The following is a 16,384-nucleotide window of genomic DNA, read 5'->3' as shown; positions in this document are numbered from 1 at the left end:
AGAGATACATAAGGGTTGAAGTTTTTATCATTGTTTTAAAATGGAGGCCCTTGTTTTCTCTCTCAAGAAATCATTAGGTTAGAAGGGATAGCTCCCTTTTCAAAAATTGAAATGAAATGAGATGTGAAAATTCAAATTTGAGAAATATATATATATTTATATTTGTATGGTATCCATCCACTTGTACAACAGTCATGCTCATGTTTTAAAATGGAGGCCCCTATTTTCTCTCTCAAGAATTAGGACTAATCAACACACTAATTAGCACACTAATCAACTTCATTTTAAAAGCACAAAATCAAAATATTACGAAGAGATTAAGGAAATAAGTTTACACATACCAAAGGAATAGTTCAGTTCAAAAAAAAAAAACTTCTCATGTCATTTCAATTTTTGAGAAAGAGGCTCCCTTGGCTCTCTCCCACCTCTCCTTCAGCCACGTGGAAGGGCAGTAGCTAGTTCAATGAGAGTATATGTTTAGTGTTTAATCAAGAGTACAGATATAGATATATAAAAGTTATAGTTATAGATATAGATACAACAAAATTGAGTTATAGATATAGATATATAAAAGATATAGTTATAGATATAGATACAACAAAATTGAGTTCTTTTAAATACTCGATTAGCTCCTGGAATATATACTTGCCCTTCACATTAGATCTTTCAATCAAAGACTGTTCTGTAAGAATCCTACTCGTTTTCGCCTTCCTCATCGACCATGAACCTGGACATGCCATTAGACGATATAATCAAGCTTAACAAGCAGAGCAGCAGGGGAGGAGCTGCAGCAGGGCGGCGAGGGCGTGGCCGCGGCCGTGGCGGCCCAGGCCGACGAGGCGGTGGCGCTCCCGGCAGCAACAGAGATGGAGGCAGAACAGGGGCCTTTCTACGCCCCAGGCGACCATCGGCGTTCCAATTAGCCAAGGCAAGCAAAACCCACAAGAGGCAAATCTTTTCAAACATAAATCTTTTGTTGGCAGGCAAGGGCAGTATTAGGGTTTTGGTGAGCCGCCCGGGCTCCCCTGTTTAAGGGTTTGATGTTGTTGTTTGTACGGCCAAAAATTCTCTTGAAAAAATATTCCTGGAGTGGTTGGAGATTGCTACTTTTTTGAAGCACCAGAGTGATGCACGAGAAGAGCGCTGCTGACATGACATCCCACATGTAATGGCCAGTCTTTCCTCTCCCGACGCCCTGAAGGTTGGCGGCGTGACCTGTTTGAAGATGCGGTTGGCAGTGCACTCAGTATCGAAACAAGTACCAAGCTGTTCATCTCCAATCTTGACTATGGAGTTTCAAATGAAGACATCAAGGTAATGCATGTCTTTATATTATATAATGATTGGCTGTCTCCAGTAGCCATTTGTCTAAGTATATTCCAGTGCCTTGCAGTTTTAGTTTGGCTCTATGGTAGAACCTTGACCAACTGGTGTTCCTTGATGGGTATATGCTACCTGTGTGTGTCTTCTGTAAATCCCCTAGTGATTTGATTTTGTGAACAGAGATAGAAGACTATCAAACACAAAGCACACACTCGAAACCCCAACGCTAATCATTATATTATGTACAATGAATGAAACACATCTGAATGGGTTTCTAGTACAAAAGGTGATCAATCCTCTGCAGATCTCAATCCAAGTTGCAATAGACAGAGCAATCCTTGTCTCCTTAGCTCTTCCTTTGGCTGCCTGTGTGCTGGTGTGCACAGAGCTCCTTTGGATGTAGATTTCTTTGATGAATAAGGGCTATGGGGTCCTATTTATAGGCCCACACAGGGTTGGTCGGCTTGCTGCCCGATTGGCTCTACCTGACTTACAACCCCATTCACACCGTGCTGACCTGCCCATAGGCTGCCAGACTTCATGCATTCTCACCCTAGTAGCTTGGGCGGTGGTGTTGGGAGCCCATGGGGTCGCCCAATTGTCCACAGTGGAATTGTTCTACTAGCATTGCAAGTTTCCTCAGTTGCATCACCTCCTGATTAGCTCTTAACAGCGCGCTGGAGTCATCCATGAAGTGGTTCTCTTCCAACCACACCATGTTGGATAGGATAATCCTAAACATGAGAAGATATTGGATTTACTTTCGACGAGAGCCTTTCTTGTATTGATAAAGAACTACCTTATCCACCAACATGTCTTGCAGTTCCCATCATCCACCAACTCTGTTTCATCCTCATTTGGTGGAGAACCCAACTTATCACCAGTTGGACATTATTCAACTCTGGTTCATCCTCATCCAATGGAGCGCCCAACTCTGGTCCATGGTACTCCACAAGATTGCTCGAGTGAAACACCGAATGCATCTTCCAATCGCTTGGTAACTCTATGTCATCGGCTGAACCATAGTTACCACGGAACGGGAACGTTGGATGCTGGAACAGGAGCGGGAACGGGAACGGGAGCGGATCGGGAACGTCGGGGAACGCCACGTCATATGACATGTCAGCATATGACATAAAATGACAAAACATTTAAAATATCCAAGATTAAACTTTAAAGTCTTAAACATTAAAAATTTAAAGAGTCCAGACTCCAAATAGAAACTGAAAAGAAAGTACATCGCATGAGGATATATAGAAACTGAAAAAGAAAGTACATCGCATGACAAGTACAAAACTAGCCTCAAGGGCCAAGGTAACTGGTGAGTCAAAGACTAGTCATCAGCAAGTGGGATCTCATCCTCCTGTCCAGGCTGTCCCTGAATCTGCTCATCCTCATGCTGCTCCACATCATCCTCTCCCTCTGGCTGATCCTCACCATCATTGTCATCAAGATCAAGGCAAAATCCAATAAATGGCTCTGGAGTACACTGAGCCTTGAACTTGTTAAGCAAACGCAAGTTCGCATTAACAAATACAAGGTCATTTGCCTTCTGGACACCAAGCCTGTTCCTCTTCTTGCTTGCAATGTTCCCAAAACTGCTCCATAAGCGCTCACATGGCGAGGAGCTAGCACCCTGGCTAAGCACTCGAATGGCCAATCTTTGCAGCAATGGTGTATCTGCCCCATAATCCTCCCACCATCGTGCACTGGATATCTTGAACCTATCATTTTGTGCATCCTGCAAAGCGAAGAGGCCTCTCTTTTGTCGATAGAAGGAAAGGTCTTTACGAACCCTCCTCCTATCATCTGCACTGGGTACAAGCTTCCTCAAGATATCCTCCCAACCCTGCACAACCTCTGCATCTGTCTCTTGTCCTTTGCCGTGAAATTCTGGATCCACCACAAATGCAGCAGCCTCTAATGCAGAGTGATACTTTGTCCATCTGCCTGTCGCAAGACGAGATAGCTCCTGTCTCCTACCCCCATCCAAAGTCTGTAGAGATAGGATTCTCTCAATCATCCTGTCCATCCCCTCGTACACCTTGCCAATGCAAGACTCATCTCCATCAAGAAGCCTCAACATAAGAATGATTGGCCGCACAACCTGCAACAATACCTCAACAGTGTCCCAAAAAGTGTCATCAAGAACTATGGACCTGCATCGAATACCTGCCACCCACTGAGGTACGCTCTCGCCATGCATCCCACTCCTCACAAACTACAAGCTGCCTCAAATGATTCTTCACTTCAAAAAAACGCTTTAGCATAAGGAAATTATATGCAAACCGTGTATCTGAATACTTTAAGAGATCCTTTGGGGATCTCTGTCGAAATACAGCCAAAATGTAGTGGTGGCGAGTGATAAATGAAACAATGTGATTGCCCATTTCAATAAAAGGCTCCACCCACTGCATCTTACCAATATCTTTGAGGAGATTGTTGAGCCCATGTGACATGCAAGGAGTGAAGCAAATATGTGGGTACCTATCCTCAATGATCCTTCCTGCTGTCCTGTTTGAGTTCTCTCCATCAGAAACAAACTGGATGTCCGAAAGAAGCAATCTCCTTCACCATATCTGCAAAGTATGGGTTGCGGGCCTTTACCAAAGGAACATCTGCAGCATAAAAAAACCGTGCCACACTGATGCATCTACTTGTGCCCTCCTCCCAGGGTGCCATGATGCCACAAGACTAGCCTGCACTGGACCTCGTGAAGCCTGGGTCTGGGAAGCAGCTATACACAAGATCCCGAATCTGAAAACTGGATACAATGATGTGGGGGCCATGGGGCCATTTTATATGGCCCCATACATGCAGTCGGCCTGTGCAAAAACAGCCCACTCCAGCAGTCGGCCAGTTGCGCATAGTTGGCCAGTATGCAGGAGAGGTTGGGGACCACACAGGGAAGTCGGCCAGCATCCAGATAATCCGACCAGTAGTCGGCCACCATCTGGATCAGCCGGGGTGCAGAAAACTGCTTCCCACACCATGGGAAAAATAGGGAAAAATGGGGGAAAAATACGGGGAGTGAGGAAAAATGAGAAAACACCTATACAGGACAGGCACACCCACAACAGAGGCCCTGGTGTCTGATAAAGACAGGAGATGACTTCTAACATCCCCATGCCCACAAGAGTCCTTGGGGTAGCCCTATGGGTTGGTCCCTTTCCTGTATGCAAACCCTAACTGTCTACATAGTGATCTGGCATCCAGTATCATACCAGATACACAGAATCACTGACATCATTCCAGAGGGAGACTCAAGTCTCACAGTGCGGACTGGCACTGCTTCATGTGCAGGACAATGCAAGCATGACTTTGGACGCATGTGCAGGACAATGCACACCTTACCTCGGACGACTGGAATGGAACCCTGGCTGACTCGTCCCGGATTGGGCTCACATGGGACCAGTTTTCCATCCCAGGTCCTGCACCTTCTGTACATATATGTCTACGTGGCATCCAAGTGCGGGATGCACGTGACATTGTCACTCCATAGGAAGGCCTGTGCCAGCATGTGTGTTTTCGTGTGTTTGCCTGCTATGACGTGCCAATACACTGGACGGGGACGTCCCCATTGTACCGTGGGTGTGGTCTGCTGACGAGTTGTGGCGTGTGAGTAGGTGGTAAGTATTGCCCTTGTTGGCCTTTTCAAACGTAAAATTCATAAAGTCATGTAAACCTTAATGTTTATCAGGTTGGATGTTCACACACATTTAAAATTTTGTCTGGACACTTTAGTCATGTAAACCTTAATGTTTATGAAGCATAAAACATCAGTGCACGATGCCATATTCTCCTCAACAAAATGGTGTTGCTGAGAGAAAGAACAGGTCTTTGATGGAAATGGCTAGATGCATGTTCAAAGACAAAGGATTGCCTCACAAATTCTGGATGAAGGCAATAATGTGTGCTACACATGTGTTAAACAGATGCCCTACCAAAGCATTGAAAACCATAACGCCATATGAGGCCTGGCACGAAAGGAAACCTAAAGTTGACAATTTAGAGTTTTGGGATGTATAGCTTATGCACATGTATCTGAACAATTGAGAGATAAGCTTGATGACAAAGCAACTAAGTGCATATTTGTGGGTTACAAGTGGCAGTAAAGGCTACCCTCTCTTTAATCCTTTCACACAAAGGATTTTGGACAACAGAGATGTTGTATTTGCTGAAAATTCAGACCAGCCATTGGCTGAATTTTTTGGACAGCCACCTTCAGGCCCACATAACATGTTTGAAGGACTTCTCCCGTTGGGAATTGATGGCAAAACATATCAGCCATCAACTTTGCCTAATGGACAGCATTTGGGTGCTCAAAATCAGCCCATGAATGAGCTCATTACACCCCAAAATGTAGAGGAAGCAGTGGAGCAAGAGCAGGCAACGGAAGAGGCTAGAGTTGTGCCTCGTCGGTTGCTCCGTACTTTACAGAAAAGCAGACTTTCAGCTCAACTTGGTAGTAGGACTCGGGCTGGTTCACATAATGCAAGAGAACATGCAGATGTTGCTTGCATGAGTACACTTTGTGATTGAGTGAGCCAGATTCATTTGAAGAGGCTCGTGAGGATGAGCATTGGATGCAAGCCATGCAAAATGAGATGGATTCTATCCATAAAAACAGCACTTGGGATTTGGTAGATTTGCTTGTTGGCAAGAAGCCCATTGGCACAAAGTGGGATTACAAGTTAAAAAGAAAGTCTGATGGTACCATTAACATGTACAAGGCCAAGCTAGTGGCCAAAGGATATGCCCATCAAAAAGGCATTATTTATGATGAGACTTTTGCACCTACTTCTCATATGGCCACAGTTAGACGTGTTGTTGCATTGGCTGTCCATCATGGATGGAAAGTGCATCAGTTGGACATAAAATCAGCTTTTTCTCAATGGGGATTTGCAGTAAGAAGTGTATGTAAATCAGCCCATCGGTTTTGTGATGCATGGTCATGAAAACAAAGTATGCAAGCACTTTATGGTCTCAAACAAGCTCCTTGAGCTTGGTATGAGAAGATACATACTTATTTGACCACGCAAGGATTTCGCAATAGTCCAACGGAGAGCACCCTCTATGTGAAAGAGGAGCATGGCACTTTGATTATGCTCATTCTTTATGTGGATGACACGTTGCTAATTGGGAATGACATGGATAAAATTTCAGCATTCAAAGCTGAATTGCAAACGTCAATTTGAGATGACAGATTTGGGATCGTTGCATTACTATTTGGGCATACAATTTGTGCAAACAGATGTGGGGATATATGTACACTAATCAAAGTACATTCAAAAGCTATTGCACAAATTTGGGTTCCAATATTGTAAGCCCATCTCTACACCGATGGAGCCAGGGCTGGAATTGAGCATGTTTGATGTTGGAGAGCCTTTTGATATGAGTGTTTATAGCCAAGCAGTGGGCTGCCTCATATACTTATGCAACATACGCCCGGATATTCAGTTTGGGGTTTCCCAGTGTAGCAAATTTATGCATAGCCCAGGTACAAAGCATTGGCAAGCAGTGCTCTTGGTTGTTTCTCCAACAGCAACATTATCATTTATGGCAACATTTCCCAGGTGTGATTAGCCATAAACCTTGTTGTTTTCATCATTTAAAAAGAAAAAAAATGCAAAATACAGCACAAACAACAGCTAGGACAATGTGGCACTTTAATGTTCAAGAAAGCCACAATTCATCATCATACGGGTACTACGCACTGCAGGTGTGTAAATCGGGATTTATGGTTTACATAGACATGAAAACCCCCTCTACTCCCTCTTCATTGACAAGAACCAATCCCAGTGCTCTTGGTTCGAGTTGAACTTCCTCCTTATTCAGGATGGTCTATAACAGCCTTGCTAGCTTGTAACCTACCTTCTCCAATCCACATAATGTATCTGCCCCCCCTACTTGCAGATGGTTCTCACTAGGGCCCAAAGGGGTCAACAACCACAACCCCCATATCCTCAATTTGTAGAATCTTCATCTCAACCTACTACTATGGAGGACGATGAAGGAGATAGCTTAGGCGGAAGCATAAACAGTAAACATATGAGAGAGAGCGAAGTAGAATGAGAGAGTTGGACAAGATCACCTTTTATAACAGCAGTAAAGCTTTACAACGGCAATGGCCAGCAACTGAGTGTTGAACTATGTGCAAGGGAAGTGGATGAATAAGTGAATAATGGGGAACTCCTTATATAGTGCATGAGTGAGTTGGCCGATTGCTCACAAGACAAATAAATAGGATAAATACAATAAAATACCAAAGATAAATGGTAAAGTCCCAGAACACTGAGATGCACAATTCTAACACCCCCTCTGCAGCTCTCAGTGTGCAAGAGTTGAAAGAAGATAAGTCGATGAAGATGCAACCATGGACCCTTCAGCACCGCGAATACTGGAATCACCTCGGAGAGAGCATCCACCAACCTGTTTTCTCGAAACAAGATGCAACCACAAACAGCAAGGAACTTTGCTTGGCCATGAATTCCTACACAAGTGTGCAGTGAACTCCAAAAATAGATGATGAGCTGTTAGACACACCGTGCCCATAATCCCCAACAGTGGACGGAACACATCACGTCCCAAAAGCCTCAAACAATGAACTTGGATCAGGTCCAGTTCATAATCTCTGCTGTACCAAAGATAACCATGTCCTGCCATATGTCTAATGCTTGGAACTCCGAATCTCGGTCCCCATGCACCAGTAGGTGGAGTTGTAATCAACCCCCTCTCCCGCCCACAAGCCTCTTCTGGCTGGAAGCACATGGGGGAAAACTGCATGTGTACTAGAGAAGCACACCATGTGGGGTCTCTTGAGCCAGAAGTGCCCTGGGAGCCCTAGAAGTGGTACTAGATTCTGTATGCTATCTTGTGTCGTGTCTTTGCGTTTTCTCCGAGATGAAGCCTTGCCCTTGGTCTTGTCCTTCTTCTTGGACAAACAATCCTTGGACAGATGTCCTCTTTTCCCGCAAGAGAAACAACGACTCCGACCTTTCTTCTGAATTGAGGAAGTGCCTGGTCAGAACTGTTCACTGACACCTTCAACTTACCCTGTGAGATGAGAACGGACTTCTCCTCCAAAAGTAGGGAGCTAAGATCATCAAAATCCAACTGAGTGGATGTGACCTGGTGCCGCAAAGATCGAGAAATAACATCATAGTCCGGAGGAAGCTTGGTGAGGATAAGAGGAGCTAGTTAAGAAGAGGACAAAGCAACACCCATAGCCAATAACTGGTCATGGATAACCTTGGCCTTCTTGAGAAAAGATTGCATGGAATTGTTTTCAAGAAATAACAAGCCGTAGAGGTGGCCCTGTAAGGTAACTGTCCTCATCGATGAATCTCGTGCAAAGAGATCTTCCAATTTTGACCATACCTGATGAGCTCTGGTGAGAGTTTGCACTGCTGGTGAGACCTCCTCTATGATGGTCCGCACAAGCATAGAATGCGCCTTCGAGTCCCGATTTTCCTAGTCTTGTAATTCCACAGCAAATTTATCCTTCTGATCTTGAGTCCACCTCCTAGAGTTTTGAGGGTGCTCGGGCTTCCTTTCAGTGCCTTGAACAATGTCCCACAAACCCTTGTGGATGAACCAAACCCGCATCTGAAGCTTCCAATGAGCGTAGTTGGGTTCTTTCAACTTGTCATCTTTGTTCGTAAGGGGGGAGCCATATCCACAGCAACAAAGAACAAATCTCAGCTCTCAAACACTTCTCTCAAGTGCTTTCCAACGAAGCGAGGCACCAGGAACAATCAGCCCCCTCTCAAACCGTAGAGAGAAAGAGGCGGGACAGCAACAAAATCCAAGATCCACTGGGAACCTCCTACCGGAAGGGCAGGGACTCGTGGAGGAAGAAGACAATGTAGGGCCACTTGTCTGGCAGCACCAAATGCAAAGAACTCACCAAAAAACAGATGCCGGTGCAGAAAACACAGCCACAACTCCACCTTTTGCCTCTGTAGAAGAAAACGCAGCCAAGTGAGCTGGCCGGATTGCCTCTGTAGGAGAAAACGCAGTCACCAAAACTGGCCGGCAGCAAACAGCCGGCTGGCTGGACCTGAAAACGTAGCACTGTTGGGAAACACAGCCACTTGTTGTCACAGATATTCCCCTCTGCTAAACTGTTGCTGGGTGGTATACCTGGCAACCTTTCGACTCCTCTGGTGATCCTTCTCCACTGAAACCATTGCCCCCTTCTGACTTCTTCTTCCGGGGTTGAGGTTGACTGAAAGAGTTGAATCCTTTGAGCCAAAGACTTGTCTATTGCGGGAACTGAATGGCAAATGCTGCTAAAACATCTTGGAAATACCTGAGTCACCCCTGACCTGTCAATCCTTTCACACACCATCTCCGTCATTCTTGAACCGCTGAACCTCCTGAGGCGATGTTGGAGCAAACCTTCGTCTTCTTATGTGGAAGAGAACCCCCTGTTGTTGCCAGTCGAAGCCCAAAACTTCATTCACTCCTTTGATGATGGATGTCATTCTTCCCCAGAGAACTCATGGGCAAAACATGTATGCCTTGCAGATGCAAGAGTGACTGCTAGGATGACTACTATGCAAGCCATGTGCAACCCTATATGTTGTGCAAGAATGCAGATGGATGGGTTACTAATGCATGCCTAAGGGGAAATCCCTAAGGATGGCCTGCAAGATTTTGAGAATTGGGTTTAACTGTGCGGAAGCGATTAACATGTTGACTGACTGAATGAATGATGGAATGAAAAATGATCTAAGGTTGGTTACCCTGTAACACCAATGTGACATGCGAGGGATTGATCGTAGTAATCACAACCTTAGGCTAACTAAACTTCACTTAATGATGCTTAAGGGATAGACAAATAGTGTCAATGCAATGCAATGCAATGCAGCTATATTAGATGAATGGGCTACAATGAGATCTAAATAGATCTATGATGCTGTCCTAGATGAAGATCCTTCTCGGGATGAGAGGGATATGATGAATGCTGATGATGAGGACTGTTCCTTGCTCCAATGCTGAGGTCCACCCTTCGATGCCGGCTTCCCTCTATGTAGGAGGTAGGAATGATGATCTATGTGCTGAATATGCTGGCTATACTGCTGATCTGCTTCTCCCTTGCTCCATGGATGAGAAACGCTGAGGAGAGATGAGACCATGGACTGAATATGCTGCCTATGATGACTGTATGCTGAGTGAACTGCTGTCCCGTTGACTTCCCTTGTCTCCTGGGAAGGAAAACGCTGAAGAGAAGCTTGGATGCTTGGACTGAACTGATGCACTTCTATGTATATGTGTGAATGATGCTGGTCGGCCAGCTCCTAGATGCTCATGACCTCCCCATAAATGCCATAAATGCTCATAATACTTGTCGGCTGCCACCATAAATGCCTATGAATCCTAATGAAGTTTAATGTGCTGCTTTAGATGATGTACTCAGCCTATACCGCGAGATACATGCTGAATACCATGCTTAAATGCTTGATAAAATGCTGGAAAATACCAGATAAATCTTGAAAATCCCGATTAATTCTTGATTAATGTTTATGATGCCATGAATGATGTCATGTCACTTGTACACCTTTCGGGTGTGCACGTGACAGTAAAGCCCCAGAACACTGAGATGCACAATTCTAACATACGAAACCCACCAGCATGGCAATCCAGCTCTAGCAGATTGGGAGCAGGCTTTGCAGCAGATGCAGAAACAGTTTCAACAGCAACTTCAAGAGTCCATGGCCACATGGCTTCTCAGATCCAACACTTGCAGATGGATCGCCATTGTCATACCAGTTCTGTACTAGCAGTTGACATTATAGCATCAATACTAGACAATGAATAAACATTCCCCTTGAGGTGGAAGGTGACAATCTTAAGATTCTTTATCGTCTTTTGCAAGCTAGTAAAACAAAGAAATTGGAAGTTAAACCCCTTGAGTCCTATGGAGGACAACACAATAAGCGTACGCTTGAACAATGGCTTTACAAACTTCGCCTGTATTTTTGACTTGATGGTCCTTATCGATGCCAAGAAGATTACATTTGCCGCATTCGTACTTAAGGATACTGCTTTACTTTAGTGGCAATGGCGACAACATGTTGTAAAAACAGTTACGACGTGGGAAAAATTTGAGTGGGTCATTCGTAAGTAGTTCATTCTTGCCAATGCAAATTTTCAAGCCTAAACTCATTTACGCCACTTAGATCAAACTGGTTCTTTGGCTTCTTATATCTTGCAGTTCACTAATTTGATACTGGAGAGTGATTCTTTGTTACCAGCGGATGAGCTTCATGCCTTCATTGAAGGTTTAAACCCCACTTCGTACCGATGTGCAAAAGTACAACCGTGTCGACCTTGCTGCTGCCATTCATTATGTCGAGCGTGTAGCGGATTTGAATCCGAATTCTCAAACATCGGCCTCTCAAGATTATTATGGCAATGGTTCACGTATGGCTCGTGAAGGTTATCAACAATCCTCATCGGACAACTTTCAATTCTGACCCAACTCCCCTTGGCAACATTCATAGCAACCTCGTCGACAAGGAGGGTCATCTTTTAATCATTCTCAGCGTCAACAGTTCCTTCAACCACGTACATCTAATCGTGGACGGGACTCTGGATGTTACCAATCTCGCACTCCTCGTCTTGCAATAGCTTCACCTTTTCATGAACAACAAAAGACAGGATTGTGCACAATTTGTAATGGCGACCATAGATGGTTTGAATGCCCTTAACGGCTTCTCAAAACCGTAATGTGGAATCTTCAACTTCAGAAGACTGCTCCGATAATTCATAAGGAAAACATGCACCGATAATTCAAAAGGAAAACATGCAGTAGCTCATGCACTTCATGTTAGTCCTAACCTTGACACAAATATGGCAAACTTTATTGAGTCAGTTGATGACAACATTGAGGATTCTTCCAGCATGACTTCAGAAGAACAACAAGATGATGTTGAAAAGACCTTGGATTCTTTATCTCAAGATGATGAGTCACCAACGATGGACTTCTTTGAAGACACAGAGATTACAAAAGTGGATATAACACTTGTTTCAACCTTACCCACATGGGATGACACAATTGATATCAAGCAAGAGGATAAAGTTTTCAACACTGTAGAGAATTTCAAACAACAACTTGGATGAGTACTTTACTACTATGAAGCGGAACACTTCAATAGATACTATTCAAGTATCATCGAGAGAATTCATGGTTGAACCTTCAGATTCTTCTACATTGCAATATAGCCAAGTCAATTTCAAGCCCAATATTTGGAAGCAAACAAAGAAGAAGATATTAAAGAATGATGCTACAACTTGGGATTTAGCATTTAAAGCATGATAGCAAGACAATAGAGGAAACATCTTCAATATTTCTTAGTACAAGCTTCACCACAAGCATAAATGGCCTAATGACGAAGATCTTTAGCAGAAGCTGCAGTGATGGCGAGGCTGGCTGCACTTGAACAATAGGTTGTCCTTCTGCACCTTCGCCACTTGTTCCTCAGTAAGCGGCACATGCCTTTTCTTGCCTCTAGAGTGCTTCTTGGGATTGCGCTATGACAATTGATCCTCTTGGGATGCTGCAACTTGTCCTCGCTTCTCGTCTTTAGAGGATTTTTGGCTCATGTGAGGTATCACCTGCAGGTTCACCACCCCTTTTGACAACAAGGGTATCATCAAAATTTTTGGCATAACGTTAGATGTCGTCCATAGAGTGAATATGGTTTCGGAGATCCTCATTCTGATAATCTGGTGTAAGGCCGAACAAGTATAACATGTAAACCAACACACGTGGCTCCTCAAGGGCCTTCCAACGGTTCACCAAGTCGTTAAACTCTTGGGAATAGTTGTCTAGGCTCTTCTTTCCCATCTTCAATTTAAACAACCGTCGTGTTAATAGAAACTATGCTTTCAATCACCCTTATTGGCCTCAGTCTTACTGACAATTTGATACATCACTTATATCTCAAGAAATCAGCCAATGAGGTATGGGTAATAATTGAAAATCTATTTGGCAATAAGATTGTTAATTCATTTTTGAAGCAAAAATTCCTTGATCTAAAGATGCATGAGAGTGATGAACTAAGTGAACACCTCGGCAATACTCGATCAATCACAAAACAACTCTCCAGCTTAGGAGGAGTTGATGATGATGACAAGGTAGCTATGTCCTTAAGAGCATACAAAAGGTTTGACGTTTTTCTTAGATTTTATTTGTTCTTTGATTAGCGCGTGATATATCTTATGAAGATATAGTGGCTATCCTTATTGAAGAAGATAGAAGACTGAAGAAAGAAGATAACAATAGTGGTATTAGTCTTGACCTTGACAGAGCCAATGGAAGGACAAAAAGGGAAGCAAGATCCAGTGTCACTACTACAAGAGACTTGGGCGTAAAGACGCTCAATGCTTCAAGAAAATGGAACAAGAACAAGATCATCTTGTAGGAGAAGATAACTGTCACCATTTGGCCACCAAGTTGGTCCACCCGTGCTTTCTTATCATGTATGTACATTGGACTGGTTGGTGTCCATCGCAGTTGTATATGCCGGGGATTGATGCCACTCATGTGATACTGTGGACTTGGCTTTTCGTTGGGACTTGTGCCTTTGTGTATATGCCCGGAAATGCTTGGTGGATTGGTGTTCCATTGGGTCTGGTACCTCGTGTACTTGCCTCTGGAGCACGTCTATTTTGGTATAGTCTCATGAATGGGGATTGTCCATACCAATGCTGCATTGCATAGCATCTTTATGTGCTTGCTTGCAATTGAAATTGCATGCTGTTTTCATGCTTGCTTGACCAATGTGTAGTTTCAGGTACGGGGACGTCCGCCCGCGAAGCGTGCATGTGAAACTGTCTGCTGACATGGTTATGTGGCATGTGACAGATGGTAAGTATTGGTCATAAACCTGGCCTTAGGAGTTAGCACTAATTTATAAGTGAGTGTATATACACTTCATTAAGTTTTGGGCGACCAAAACTCACTTATAAATTATGACCAGCCTGGTGTTCACACACACTGATGTCCCGAGGTAGACATAACCCAATGTCCACCGCCCAGACCTTATCTCCTTTGTACAAAGGGAGTAACCAGCCATGTGTCCACTCTAGCTTGCTCCACAAAGCTCCTGCCTGCCACCTACATTGGACAACTCACCACCTCACTCTTCCTCCTCTCTCTAGAGATGGGCGCCTCTTTCATGAGGGCTATTGGGTTGCATTTTCTGCACTTTCTCCTTCCCAACTCCATTTCTAAGCTTGCTAAGGTGTTTGTCAAGCTGTAATTTCTGGTCTTTTTGCTGAAAATTCTAATTTCAGCCCTCCTTTCTCAAGTTGAACCATAGGGGAAGCTTTCCCAAGGTTCCCTTCATCCTCTTGAAGACTTTTGTCGCGAAGAAATGCGACAAATTGAAAATCTCATCACTCCAAGGACTTCCATCGCGAAGACTTTCGCTGTCATCGACTCTACTTGCAGTTGGTAAGCTTTAATGCTTAAATATGGAAGCAAGTAGCAGGAGGGAGGAACCGGATTACAAGATCACATACCCTGTGTAGTGTTCTTTTGTCCTACATGCTCTCTTGCAGATTGTTGCTACCATGTGTTGGTGGAACAATAGAGAGCAGATGGTAGGGAACATGGGCACTTGAGAGGGTAGTGTGGGTTGCAAGTCTACATTGACAATGACTTGTTTGCAATACTGTATTCATATGCATTGGTATGGAAATCTGGTTAGAAATGCCCATGACACTTTGTACTTGATTCTCCCAAGATCAATATACTTTATTTGAGGGAGGGGTCGGCCGTTCCGGCTCATTGTGTGTCTCTTGTCAATTCAGCAATTTACTTCTTGTATTTGAGCAAGTGTCCATCAAATCTTAGTGTATTTAAGTGTATTGATTAGCATTGTGTTCAACCAAGTTACATTGGTATCAGAGCATACGGTTCTCTTTCACTTCTATCGTGAGAGACGATCACTGTGAACACTAGCTATCTCTACACTTAGAACATTATAGACAGCCATACAATAAATGTTGGAGATGCTAACACAAGAGGCAGGGACAATGAAATGCATGCTTCCAATGCTTTACAGGATGAGCAAACTCATGTGGTGCACAATAGGGAACATGAATATAAGGGACAACGGTCCCGTGGCAAAGAGAAGATGCAAGAAGAAGAGTCCATAGTTTTGAGGGTTGAACTTACTCGTATACAGGCTCTTCTCCATGCACAACAAGAAGAATTGAATCTTTACCGCCGCGAGGATCCATTGGTACATGACCGTTTGAAGGCCAAGAAAGCTGAATCTTATATGGATCATGCAATGGCAATGATTGCTCAAGAGTTGCACGTGCAATGGAGGGATGCAGCACGTGCATACTTGGCTCGTATTGAGGATGCCTATGCAGAAAAGGCAACCATCCCACATGTCTTGAAATCCCCACAGGTGCCCGAACAAGAACTTATGTCTAAGAGGATAAATATCCATGCTATGGGAGAGGAACAATTAGTGACTTCACGCCATGCAGGAATATCTTATATAGCCCGTGGAAGGATACAATGTTTATGGCAGTGGTCAAAATGTATGTCAAATGCCATTGCCGGCTGAAAATGTGCATGCACAACGCAACATGGGCTGCAATTTTCTGTTGGTGCAGGTATTCCGCGTATCTCTCATGCCACTCATGCCTTCAAGTGTGCTCGTGAGGGAGAAGCTATGGCTGAAAATGTATCAATGCATGTTGAGGGGCCAGCCATGCCTCATGCTTACAGGGCACATGTATCTATGCCTTATGCATCACCTTTTGGTCCTAAAATGATGCCAGTCACAGGGGCTGTCCCAATGGACAAACATGGGGAAAAACATGTTCAGATGTACGCACATGCATCAAAGTCTCGTGACTTCAAAGCCGGAGACAAAGCTGTGAAGTTTGACACATATCATGGGGAATACGATGCATCAAAGGCACTTGCTTTTATTGCCTAGTTTGATATTGTTTTCAGTGATGAGGATTTCACTCAGAAATCCATAATCCGGCATGTAAGCATGTTCATGAAAGGCATTGTTGCCGG

General features: G+C 44.0%; 1 protein-coding gene across 1 annotated transcript in view; it reads left to right on the top strand.

The window, feature by feature from the left end:
• Positions 1-628: 628 nt before the first annotated feature.
• LOC147609397 (THO complex subunit 4B-like) overlaps positions 629-16,384 on the top strand; it is a 37,792-nt gene continuing 22,036 nt past the window's right edge. The window contains exons 1-2 of the mRNA XM_086787415.1: positions 629-928; positions 1,177-1,314. Of these exons, the coding sequence (XP_086643541.1) occupies positions 722-928; positions 1,177-1,314 (345 nt within the window). The 5' untranslated portion in view covers positions 629-721. The remainder of the gene's footprint in view (positions 929-1,176; positions 1,315-16,384) is intronic.

The sequence above is a fragment of the Cibotium barometz genome, chromosome 51, assembly GCF_041138505.1.
Source record: "Cibotium barometz isolate CiBa-2024 chromosome 51, ASM4113850v1, whole genome shotgun sequence".
Classification (NCBI taxonomy): domain Eukaryota; kingdom Viridiplantae; phylum Streptophyta; class Polypodiopsida; order Cyatheales; family Cibotiaceae; genus Cibotium; species Cibotium barometz.
The sequence above is the reverse complement of the archived record's forward strand: the minus strand, read 5'-3'. Positions and strand labels throughout refer to the sequence as shown.